This window comes from Mercurialis annua, linkage group LG2 (genome assembly GCF_937616625.2).
Source record: "Mercurialis annua linkage group LG2, ddMerAnnu1.2, whole genome shotgun sequence".
Lineage (NCBI taxonomy): Eukaryota > Viridiplantae > Streptophyta > Magnoliopsida > Malpighiales > Euphorbiaceae > Mercurialis > Mercurialis annua.
Window position 1 is genome coordinate 47,217,012 of NC_065571.1, and position 12,932 is coordinate 47,229,943.

Genomic DNA, 12,932 nt, shown 5'->3' on the forward strand with positions numbered 1-12,932 from the left:
GGGGAGATGTTTTCTGAGGAAGTCTCTGTCTTGGGGAGACGTCTTTCAAAGACGTCCCTTAATTTTTTTTTTTTAGAATAATAAAAAGCTGAGGTAAAAAGAGGGCGGTATCTAATAATTTAGAGGCGGTATTTAGAATTACATTTGTAGCTCTCTTAATTGAACAAAATTTTGTTCATCAGCTTTTAAGTTGGCATGAAGTATTAAAATAGTCAATTTCATAAAAATGGTTCAAAAAAACTGTAACTGTTGTCATTTTATATCGGATCCCTATCTCCATTCACATTATGAAAGTTAAACACACTATTTTTTTTTTGTCAAAGATTAAACTTCATTAATTGAAGAATTATATATACAATTAGATAATGACTCCTCAACACTAATGAGTAAGCCATTTCAGAAGTAAATGATGAGAACTGCAAAGCAGTCATCCACAAGGGCGTTTTTAGCCACCGAATGGGCCACACTATTCAATTCGAAATAATTAAAAGTTTTAAGAGACCAATAATATTTGTTTCATCTTTTAAATTGGCATTTAAAAACAATTAGAATATTTTCTATAACTTTCCATTTAAATTTAAAATACTCATCATTTTGTTTTCTCCCTTCTTCCATCCCCGCAACCACCTTCACCCACCACAGCGTCACCTTCTCTTTTTCCACACCAACGAACCGCTAATGGAACGATGAACGACACGCTACTCCTCTTAAAGAACGACGAACGAACCATACTATCTCAATCTCGTCAAGAAAAACTTTTAATGCTCAAACAAAATAGGTCAAAGTTGTTATTTTTATTTAGTGTCAAAGTTGTTTGTCAATTTAAAGATTAGATTAAAAACTTAAATTATATATTAGACTAGTTTTTATTCAGATTTTCTACAGCTGGTAACAAAACTATTGTCGGAGTTGAGGAACGAGGACGATGGCTTACGCTACTAGAAACTTGATTTTAATGACGAATTTTAGCGACGGGTTAATTATTGATGGATTTAGCGACAAATTTTAGATATGCCGCTACCCCTAATCCAGAATGCGAGAACTATCCCACCTTTTTTTCTCCGTTTCAGCGACATGTAAGGAAATTTGTTGCTAAATTTAGCGACGAATTTTCTTATCCATAGCTAAATTGACCCGTTAATGAAATGCATTATTTTATTAACGGATGAGCGACAAATGGTTTGTTTTTAGCGTCAGATTTAAGTCCATCGCTAAAAAATTCTGAAGTAACACCGCGATCTTTCTTATTCCCCTCACTTTTTTTTTCTTCTTTTTTTTCTTCTTCGGTTTTCTTCCTCGAGTTTCTTCCTCCGTTCAGCACCTCCTGCCGCCCAATCCTCCTGTCGACGTCCCCTTTCTTCTTCCCTTATTGATCTCCATTGTCTCCACTAAAATTGCATTTTCCAGACGGATTTTAGTGGGTTTAGCGACATATTTTGATCCATCGCTAAACCTTTCTGTTTTTGTTACCACAAAATTAGCGACGCAGCAATCCGTCGCCAATCCTGTTGTGGACAATCGCCAAAGGCGTCGCCCAAAAACGCCTTTGGAGACGGCCTTCAAGTTTTTGGCGACAAAAAGGTTCCGTCGCCAAATTGGACAGAACCTATTGCCCATCGCTAAATTATTTAACGAGGATTACAATCTGTAGACAATCCGTTTGGAATAATTTTTCCGACGGATTTTCTGCTTTTAGCGAGAAAACATTCGTCAATAAAAGCAGGTTTTTAGTAGTGTTATTCGAAATATTGATTATCTTTTATATTTTTTTAACCATGAATTCCACTTTAATCTTTGTTGAATTATGAGTAACTAAAGTCCTAATTAATTGGGGGTGAACTTTTTGAATTATGCCTATTTGATCTTATTGGATGATGTGTTTTGCATCAGTTGTATATTAATTATTGTTTTTAATATCTAATTTATGTTGGCCAATTAAATCATCATCATGTGTTTTGATTTGGAATTGAGAAAGCTAATTTAAAATAAATATTAAAAATTAACAGCTATTAATTATGCAAGAGTGAATTAATGAATATGTGTTTTTAGAATTTGCTTTATTAGTTTAAATGATTGATTAATTATATTAATAGTTACGCGAGAGTGAATTATTTGCTTAATGGTTAATTGAATTGAATTTTTATCAATTATTGACTCAAAAGAGCGTAATTGGTGCAATTGGATAGCCTAAACTGCAATTAAATCAAATAATTCATAATCCATGAATTGAATCGTATAGTTATTAATTCCTAATATCCATTATCATAAGTTTAAATCTATCTTTTATTTCAGTTTTTTTTTACTTTATTTTATTTCAATATTTGCTTTACAATTTCTATTAGTTTAGTTAGTTCATTCTACACATTCAATTTTTAGACAAACTGATTTTGATATTTTAGTTTCAGTAAAGTTGCGGGTTTTACCAACACATTTTTGTACATTTCCCGCAAAAAGTCTGAATGTTTAGCATCATATGAATGATGTCATCCCTCATTCCAATTTGGACAAATAGCTATAATTGAAAGTGAAAATTGAAAAATGGACTAAAATAGAAAATTTTAAAATTTTAAAAGGTAAAACCATAAATAAAAAATTTTAAAAAAATGAAATATTTTTGGGTGATTAAGCTTCAAAATATGTCTAAAATATTCCCCATCTCTATCAATAAATACATATCCTTGCAATTATTTGTCATAATCGGCTAATAATAACCCATGGCTCCTGACTTTATGGGTATCTTACGACAAACCCCCTGATGAAAAAAATGACCAGTAAACCCCCTGATCTTTGTGTCAGCGCTCGCAAAACCCCCTAAGCCTCAAATATGACGAAAATACCCCTAGCGCCGTCTTTTTCAGTCAACTGTTATTCTTAAAAAAAAGAACTGACGGCGCCACGTTAGCTGCCACGTCAGCAAAATACCTTAAATATTTCAAACACCTAAAGTACCCCTAATTTAATTTAGAAAAGACAAAAACAAAACAAATCAACTCACTTTAAACCATTTAATTAACCAACTCAACCGCCAACACCCCCCAATCACCGCCGCCACCGGAACCACCGCCGGAAAATTTTCCGGTCATCTTCTCCGAGATGACCGGAAAATTTTCCGGTCATCGTGGAAGAACATCGGCGCTGTTCTTCCATGTAGAACAGACCCAGATGGGTCTGTTCTTCGTGGCAGAACAGATCGGCGCTGTTCTTCCACGAAGAACAGACCGGCTGAAAAAAATTCCGTCCATGGCGGCGGTCGGTGGTGGTGGCCGGAGAGCGGTGGGGTGGTGGTGGCGGTTTGGGCGAAGTGGTTTGGTTGGATGTCATTGGGTTAGATTTGATTGGGTTGGGTGTTTTAGGGGTATTTTAGGTGTTTTAATTTCTTAGGGTAGTTTGGTGACGTGGCAGCTGACGTGGCGCCACTATTTATTTATTTTTTTTAAAAAAAATCAATTGACCAAAAAAACGCGCCAGGGGTATTTTCGTCTAAAAGGGGTTTAGCGAGCGCCGTCACAAAGATCAGGGGGTTTACTGATCGTTTTTTTTATCAGGGGTTTGTCGTAAGGTGCCCCTAAAATCAGGGGTCATGGGTGATTATTAGCCGTTATAATCAAAATTCGTAAGTGAGGGCTTAACACCCTCTTTATAATAAGTTAATTTCTTTTATTTAATAGTTGAGTGACCCTTAAAATCTTTAATCCTAATAAACTTAGAAGAAGAATAAGTATGGAAATTATAGATGATATACTTTATCACTTTGTTTTTCTAATTCTTCTCCAAAGTTTTGTGTGCATCAGGTCCCTGTATTTCATGGATTTTATTTAATAGGTCTTTTATTGGACGGAATCACTCTAAAAAATGACAAAGTGAATTTGACTTAATGAGTTAATTTCTTTTATTTAATAGGTCCTTATACTTTTTATGTTTTGTTTATTTGGTCGTTATATTTTCAAATTTTTATTTATCCAGCCCATCTTCAAGTTTGGTCTCACCCGCGTTTCACGACAAGTGTAGTACACGCTCTTTTTCCATCCAAAAAGGGACTTATAAATGCAAAATAAATTAAAAACATGGACTAGATAAAGACAAAATTTTAAAAAAGGACCAGATAAATAAAAAAATAAAAATACAAGAGCTTTAAGATGGATTTGACCTTTTTCTTGTTGGTTTTTGAAAAAGAAAAGAGGCGGCAAAAAAGGCGGTGTTTGAAGATGCTACAGAAGTAGACGCTTCTATTAAGTCATTATACTGTCTAAACAAAAAAACTTCTTACTAGCTAGCAAGACTAGTAATGTGGAGGCGCTCTACGGAACATTTTCAATTCCATTTGTTTCCATATTAAACAAAGGTTTTGAAATTAAATTGTGTTAATAATATAAGGCTTAAACTCTGAAAAACTACCGACCTTTCAATTTTTTTCAATATCACCCTCACCTTATAATTTTTTCAATAGCACCATATTTTGTATTTTTTGCTTTCAATATGTCCATTCTTGAACCAATGTTCGTAGGTACTCTAACAAAGGTGTTATTGGTAGTTCTCTTGCACCTCTAATTTTTGCATTCAAAGATTCTGCCACATTTGTTGTCATCATCAAATGTCTATTGTTTGTAATATGTGCCCTCGCCCATTTTGCATACCCCACTTTTTCTAAATACGGCCTTATACGCGCATCCATCTCATCAATTTCAGCCATGTAAAAATCAAATTTATCTTTAGTGTATGCCCTTACTGCTTTGAAAAATGTTTTTCTGAAATCTTTTGATTTCTTCCTGAAATTTGTTTTGAGGTTGTTGTACAAATGAAAGGTGCATATTCCATGGCTAACTTCAGGATATACCTTTTCAATTGCATTTTTGATGCTCTCATGCCGATCCGAAATAATAAAAATTCCCTCTCTCTCTCTCTTAAATTTTGAATAAACCATTCCCATGATTCATTATTTTCAGAATCTGCCACTGAAAACGCTAAGGGGAAATTTTTTCCGTTTCCATCTTGTGTACTTGCTGAGAGCAGTGTTCCACCATAAGCTGACTTTAGAAATGTTCCATCAACTGCTACCAAAGGCATACACGAAGTCCAGCCTTTTATTGAAGCATCTAAAGCCATGAACACGTAGAGAAAGCTGTTGTCTTCTTTAGTTTGTAATCTCACAAATGATCCTGGATTTGCAATTTGTAGGAGATATAAATAAGACGGTAGCTTTGCAAATGAATCATCGGCTCTTCCTCTTATTTTTTCAAGAGCCATCTCCTTTGATCTATAAGCTTTTGTATAGTTGATGTTTACACCGTAGTCTTCTTTCATGTCCCTAAATATATCTCCCGGCGTGTAAACTGTTTTTAAACTCAGAAATTTTGACTTAATGCACTCTCCAATGATTGCTGATGTTGCTTGCCTTTGGTTGCTTGTTCTTGATTCTAATGGGCAAATGTGAACATTGTTCAACTTCCTTATCATGAACATGCTTGTTTTTCTTTTTCTTGAAGCTCTTAATTTCCAATCACATCTCTCATCCCAACAATCTAAGAAAAACTGTCTTCTACATGACTTCTTCACCTTATATTGGAAGTGATTCTTTATCGCTTAGAAACTCATAACCGTGCTCAAAGTTTCTTTGTCTTTGTAAATCTGCCCTTGATCAATTTCTGGATGTTTTCTATTCGATATCATATTCGCGTCATCAAACTTGCTCTCTATCTCTTCGTCCTCGCCATCAAAGTCATTACTCGCATAGTTTGCGCAAAGGACTGCCTCTGAAATGCTACTGTCTGCTTCTACATTAAATGACATCATTTCTGACGTAGTTTTTGAGCTTGAGGCAGCAGCTGTATGAATGCTTCTGATTTGGATATTTGTCAACAATAAAGTCGAATCAAAGAAGTTGACGTCCCTTTGACTTTTGGCAAATGATATGCACAATGGATACTTTGTGCAATCTCCATCTTGTTTTTTGAGCTCTTTGTAAAAGAATAAAGTAGCATTATCTTGTGTCTTCAAAGGTGGATATCCGTTCTTCACTTGGCACTTGACTTCTATTTCAGTAGCTCTTTGGTTGCTTTCCAGTTGATTATTCAGTTTCTGTAGTAAACTGATGTAGTCACATTCATTCGGCAAAACCATTCCAGTAACATCAAAATTGATGTAGTCCATACTCTGATTCCACTCTCCATTATAATGAATGAATACTGGAATATTTTCCATGTACTAAACAGAAAAACAAAAAAAAAATCAAAATATGCTTTGAACTTATTCCTAATAAAGATTTAACCATAACAATTAATTTAAAATGCCATAAGCTTAATTTGCACACATTGCAGACATAATTAATAGAGCTAGAAACAACTATATTCAAACAGATCAATCATAATTTTTTTGTATTTAATTAAATCTTTCAATGAAAAACGTTCTTATATACTGCCAAATATAATTGCACAGTTATAACCTAGAAATTGATTCAAAAATTGCATAAAATAAAACTCATTCATCATAATTGTAATTTATTTCAAAGAAAAAGGTAAAAAATTTCAGATCTCTCTAAATGGAATGAAAACTAAAACACAGATATTATAATTTGTTTTTACAAAATTGAATCTAATGAAAAATTACTAAGACATTAATTGAGTAATTGATTAAATTTGAATCACGTACCTGAATTAGATGAGAGATTGAATGCTTGAAGTCAGAGAAATAGTTAAATAAACGGGACAAAGCTGATTAATTATTGAATTATCTGAATTTTTTGGAGAAATCAGCAGAAATCGGAACAATTTTGGAGATTAGCTGTTTGATTCTATATTTTTGTTTATCTTCAACTTTAATTTTTGAGGAACCTAATTTTTATTGATTTAAAGAAGAAACTGTCGTTGTTCATCGGAGAAGATGGAGATATTTAACGGTACTAGTCCGTTATGGTGAAAGGCATGTTTGCTATCTTTTAAACAAAAAAGGCGTATATGTGCTAAAGTTTTAGTAGGAGAGTGTTTTTGAAAAGTCCAAACCCAATTCAAACATATATGAACAAAGCCTGCTGGTTCTTGCCCTATTTCAACAACACTTCTGGGAGCGGCCAAATATGGAAATTTTCATCTTCACTTCCTAAATATGGAAGTTTTCTCAATTAAATATGGGTGGTGATGGAGGAGTGAATTTTCTGGAAGCGGCCCATTGGAAGAGAAGGGAAATGTGGGATTTTTGATTTTTTTTTTAAACTCTGATATAGATTGTTGGAGATTTTTGATAGAAAATGGAAAGAGAAAAACATAGTTTTTGTGGTGGACAAAAAGTTTAATATGTTGTATTTATAAAACTATTTATACTAAATACCGCCCTCTATATTACTAGGTACCACCCCTTAGATTACCTAAATATTTTTTTATCTTTTTCCTAATTCTAAAACTCACATTCAAATCATCTAAACTTAATTCAAACACAAATAACGGATGATAAAAATCTCGTTTAATTTTATTTAATTTCAAAAAAAAAAGTCGTTTAATTTCAAAATGTTTTTCGTTGAATTTCAAAGTGTTTTTCCGTTTAATTTTAAAAAGAATTCGTTTGGTTTCAAAAGTGTTTTTCGTTTAATTTCAAATATATTTTTTTTGAATTTTATTTTTCGAAAAATCTCATGGGATGTTTCCAGATTACATACCCAAGGGGGAGACGTCTTCGGAAAATGACTTTTTTTTTTTTGCAATGAGGGCATGGAGGATATCTTTTTCTTCCTCCATTTCTATAGCTATTGTCCTCTTTCGTCTCTTTTGTTTTTCTAACTCTAGAAATCTTATGTCCTTCGGTGCTCACTTGTTTCTTATATTTGTGTTTTGCTTGAAGTGCTCCCTCTGCTATCTCTTCATTGCGAATGGCTCTCCTCTGCTCGAATGCTTGCAAGGAGCTTACAAGCTCAGTCAATGATAGTTGAGAAATATCTTTAGATTATTTCAAAGAAGATATCTTGGCTTCAAATCTCTGTGGTAAATTGATAAGAACTTTCTCAACAACCCTTTCATCTGGAGCTCTTTCACCCAGTAGTCTAATCTTATTAACCACCTTCATCAATCTATCAGAAGTCTCTTATATTTTTAGAGTCCTTCATCCTTGATATTTCGAATTCCCTTCTCAAATTAAGTACCAAATTTCTTTTTGTCTTGTCACTACCACGAAACTCCTCCTTAAACTTGTCTCATGCTTCTTTAGGCGACTCTAGAGCCATGATTCTTGTAAAAATCACATCTGATAAAGCATAGCGAATGCAAGTTAAAGCTTTATCTTTCTTTACAACTTGTTCACTATTGTTATTTGATTTGTGCAAGCGTAAGGTTGGGCCTCAAAGGAGCTGGTTCTTGCCCTATTTCAACAACACTTCTGGGAGCGGCCAAATATGGAAGTTTTCATCTTCACTTCCCAAATATGGAAATTTTCTCAATTAAATATGGGTGGTGATGGAGAAGTGAATTTTCTGGAAGCGGCCCATTGGAAGAGAAGGGAAATGTGTGTGTTTTTGATTTTTTTTTGATAAAGAAAAGGTTTCTCCCTTCAGAGATTTAGAAACTCTGATATAGATTGTTGGAGATTTTTGACAAAAAATGGAAAGAGAAAACATAGTTTTTGTGGTGGACAAAAAGCTTAATATGTTATATTTACAAAGCTATTTATACTAAATACCGCCCCCAATATTACTAGGTACCACCCCTTAGATTATCTAAATATTCTTTTATCTTTTCCTAATTGTAAAATTCACATTCAAATCATCTATACTTAATTCAAACACAAATAACGGATGATAAAAAATCTCGTTTAATTTCAAAAAAAAAATTCGTTTAATTTCAAAATGTTTTTTGTTTAATTTCAAAAGTGTTTTTCGTTTAATTTCAAATATATTTTTTTTAATTTTTTTTTTCAAAAAATCTCATGGGATGTATCCATATTACATACCTAAAGGGGAGACGTCTTCGGAAAACGTCTCCCTAAGGCGGAGACGTTTTGCGAAAACGTCTAATTAATTTTTTTTAATTTTAATTAAAAGGGAATGAGGTAAAAAAGAGGATGGTACCTAGTAATTTAGTGGCGGTATTTAGTAATATCCTTTAAATTATTATCATCTAAACTAATCTAGAACCCACTTCAGTGGGCTAACAGAGAAGCACAACAAATCAGCTCATATATCAAAAGCAACAATACAATGAAAGCAGTTTTATCATTTTTTCTATCAATGTTGTTTATACAACAGAAGTAAATTTTATAACCAAATGAAACAAGTTAAGTTTATGTTTAAAAGAATTGAATCTGATTTTTATTGAATGATCTATTCAAACAAACAATACAAATTGGTACATCATTAAAATTGTTACATACAAAACTTATGGGTCTCAAAAAATCAAAGAATCTGGTAAAACAATTAAATGATAGTGTAATTTAATTACTCTTAGGACACATTGCATTCTGTAGGCATTCCTTGAGGAAATCTTTTGGTGTCTGTGCAGTAATTATAGATCATATAGTTATTTTTCACCCATTGCAGCCTCTCTTGACTCGTTGAATCGAGTTCTTCCGCAAGCCATGCATTGTTATTGGAAGTAGAAGGTGATGAATTCGAACCGCAAGAAGAAGCGCCATTTGAGACGACACAAGCATTTGCATTGAAGTTTCTGTAGGAAGCAGTGAACGGAGCATTGTTCCAATCAGTCTTCACAAGTCCGCCTCTCGTAGCCCAATCATCAGCGTTCCATAGGCTCGAGTATATTCGCATTGCTTGATTCTTTGGAAATGGCACGCCATTGCTCTCCATGTTCTTGAACTCTCTGATAGGAGTCCCATCGACAGAGAATCTGTAACAGAATAAGTTGAAGCTAACGTTAAACACTGAAACATATACATATTGGATAATTGGATTTTTGATTAAGTCAAGAGTCGATTACCATCTTTGACAAAAAAAAAAAACTTACATGATGCGTTGAGGATTCCAAAGGATGGAATAAGTGTGAAAATCAGCAGTCGGGTCGAACCAAAGGTAAAATTGCTGTTCTCTGTTGCCTTTGCCTTGGCTAAACACATTAGTGTGAAGAATGTAAGGATCACCGCTCAAATTTCCTAAGAACTCAAAGTCTATCTCATCCCATGTCGATCCTTTTGATGATAACTGCAGTTTCAAACATTTCTATTAGCAAACTGAACAAAAAGCTCAAAATTTAAGCAAGAACATGGATTTGCAGTAAGCTGAACTTACGTAATAGGCAGTGACGGTTCCAGCAGAGTTGCCGGGGACAAGCTTGAGTTGCATATCGATCTTCCCGAAAAGAAACTCATTCCGGGATTGAAAACCCGAACCAGAAGCTTTGTCAAGGTTGAGAGTAAGAAGTTCTCCATTGTTGAGTATCTTAGCTCGACCGTCTCCCCATGTAATATCAAAATCATTGTAGAAATTGCTGGCAGAAGCAGCAACCATCAGAGAGACCATAAGAAGAGGAACCATAAGTATTTCAGTTGAAGAAGCCATTTGTGTTATGAATTTTGTGTTTGAACGATGAGAAATGGATGTTTATGTGTTGTGTGTCTGAAGAAATTAGGAGTAGCCGTGGGTTTATATAGGACTACAAGTAAAGAGTAAAAGGAAAGTGCATGGAAGATACAGCGAGCAAGCTGTGCACAGGTGTTTCAATTTTGGATCAAATATATTTATGCAGCTGTACCATTGCACCAAGCCACTAACTAAACATCCACCAACCAAATCGATATTTTTTTATTTTTTCTTTTTCGGCTACGCGTTTCTTTCTTTTGTTAATTTTAGTGATCTACTAAATATTGCTCCTAAACTATTAGGTACCGTCTTTTTCTTATCTAAATATCCTTTTATTTTTTTCTAATTCCAAAACTCACATTTAAACATAAATGTACTATATTAATTTTTTTATAAAAAAACACTTATATTATTTTAAATTCAGACAAATTAATTTATATATCAGTTTTTTTATCCAAAAATAGACTTATATTATTTTTAAATACAGATATATTAATTTTTATATTAATTTTTTACCAAAAAGATACACTTATATTATTTTTAAGTACATATTATAGATTATTTTGTTTAATTTTAACAAAATCCGTTTAATTTTAAAATATTTTTCGATTAATTTCAAAAAAAATCATTTAATTTCAAAAGTGTTTCCTTTAATTTCAAAAAACATTTGTTTGATTTAGAAAGAGTTTTTCGTTTAATTTTAAAAAATAATTCAAAAAATATTTTTTTCGAAAAATTAAGGATCTTTTCCAGAAAACGTCTCCTTAAGGGGGAGACTTCCCTGAAACTTCCGAAGACGTCTCTTCCTTGGGGAGACGTTTTATGATGAAGTCTCTATCTTGGGGAGACGTCTTCCAAAGACGTCCCTTAATGTTTTTTATATAATAATAAAAAATAAAGAGGTAAAAAAAGGGCGGTACCTAATAATTTAGGGGTTAATTGAACAAAAATATCTATTCAACTTTTAAGTTGGCATCAAGTATAAAATACTCAATTTCATAAAAATCGGTCAAAAAAGCTGTAACTTTTGTCATTTTGTCGCTGATCCCCCTTTCCATTCACATTATGAAAGTTAAACACACTATTCAATCAGAGATAATTAAAAGTTTTAAGAGACCAATAATATTTGTTTCATTTTTTAAATTGGTATTAAAAAAATTAATTTTAAAATATTCTTTATAATTTTAAAAGCTTAAATATTATATCATTTTTAAAAAACAATAGAGTATTTTCTATAACTTTTTCATTTAAATTTAAAATACTCATCATTTTGTTTTCTCCCTTCTTCCATCCCTGCAACCACCTTCACTCACCACTGTGTCACCTTCTCTTTTTCCACTCCAACGAACCGCTGATGGAACGATGAACAATAGATTAATTATTGAAGGATTTAGCGACAGATTTTAGATCTGCCGCTACCGCCAATCTAGAATGCGGGAACTGTCTCGCATTTTTTTCTCTGTTTCAGCGACATATAAGGAAATTCGTTGCTAAATTTAGCGACGAATTTCCTTATCCATCGCTAAATTGATCCGTTAATGAAACAAATTATTTTAATAACGGATGAGCGACAAATGGTTTGTTTTTAGCGTCGGATTTAAGTCTATCGCTAAAAAATTCCTAATTAACACCGCGATCCTTCTTCTTCCCCTCACTTTTTTTTCTTCTTCGGTTTTCTTCCTCGAGTTTCTTCCTCTGTCCAACACCTCTTGCCGCCCAATCCTCCTGTCGACGTCCCCTTTCTTCTTCCCTCATTGATCTCCACTGTCTCCAGCAAAATTGCATTTTTTAGACGGATTTAGTGCGTTTAGCGACAGATTTTGATCCATCACTAAACCTTTCTGTTTTTGTTACCACAAAATTAGCGACGGAGCAATCTGTCGCCAATCCTGTCGTGGGCAAACGCCTTTGTAGACGGCTTTCATGTTTTTGGCGACAAAAAGGTTCCGTCCCCAAATTGGCGACATAACCTTTTTTCCCGTCGCTAAATTATTTAACGAGGATTACAATTCGTAGTCAATCCGTCTGGAATAATTTTCCCGACGGATTTTCTGCTTTTAGCGAGAAAAAAATCGTCGATAAAAGCAGGTTTTTAGTAGTGTTATTCGAAATATTGATTATCTTTTATATTTTTTTAACCATGAATTCCACTTTAATCTTTGTTGAATTATGAGTAACTAAAGCCCGAATTAACTGGGGGTGAACTTTTTGAATTATGCCTATTTGATCTTATTAGATGATGTGTTTTGCATGAGTTGTATGTTTATTATTGTTCTTAATATCTAATTTATGTTGGCCAATTAAATCTTTGAAAAATAAACTAAATTAAAGATTTTAAAAGGCGAAATTATAAATAAAAAAATTCAAAAAGATGAAATATTTTTGGATGATTAAGCCGACAAAATATGTCTAAAATGTTCCC

At 33.2% G+C, this 12,932-nt stretch overlaps 1 protein-coding gene across 1 annotated transcript; it reads right to left on the reverse strand.

The window, feature by feature from the left end:
• Positions 1–9,257: 9,257 nt before the first annotated feature.
• On the reverse strand, positions 9,258–10,554 carry LOC126667833 (probable xyloglucan endotransglucosylase/hydrolase protein 23). Its single transcript, XM_050360924.2, has 3 exons — positions 10,220–10,554; positions 9,939–10,132; positions 9,258–9,821 (listed from the first exon to the last, which is right to left on the reverse strand). The coding sequence occupies exons 1-3, from the start codon at positions 10,487–10,489 to the stop codon at positions 9,419–9,421; spliced, it is 867 nt and encodes a 288-aa protein (XP_050216881.1). The 5' UTR covers positions 10,490–10,554; the 3' UTR covers positions 9,258–9,418.
• Positions 10,555–12,932: the final 2,378 nt, after the last annotated feature.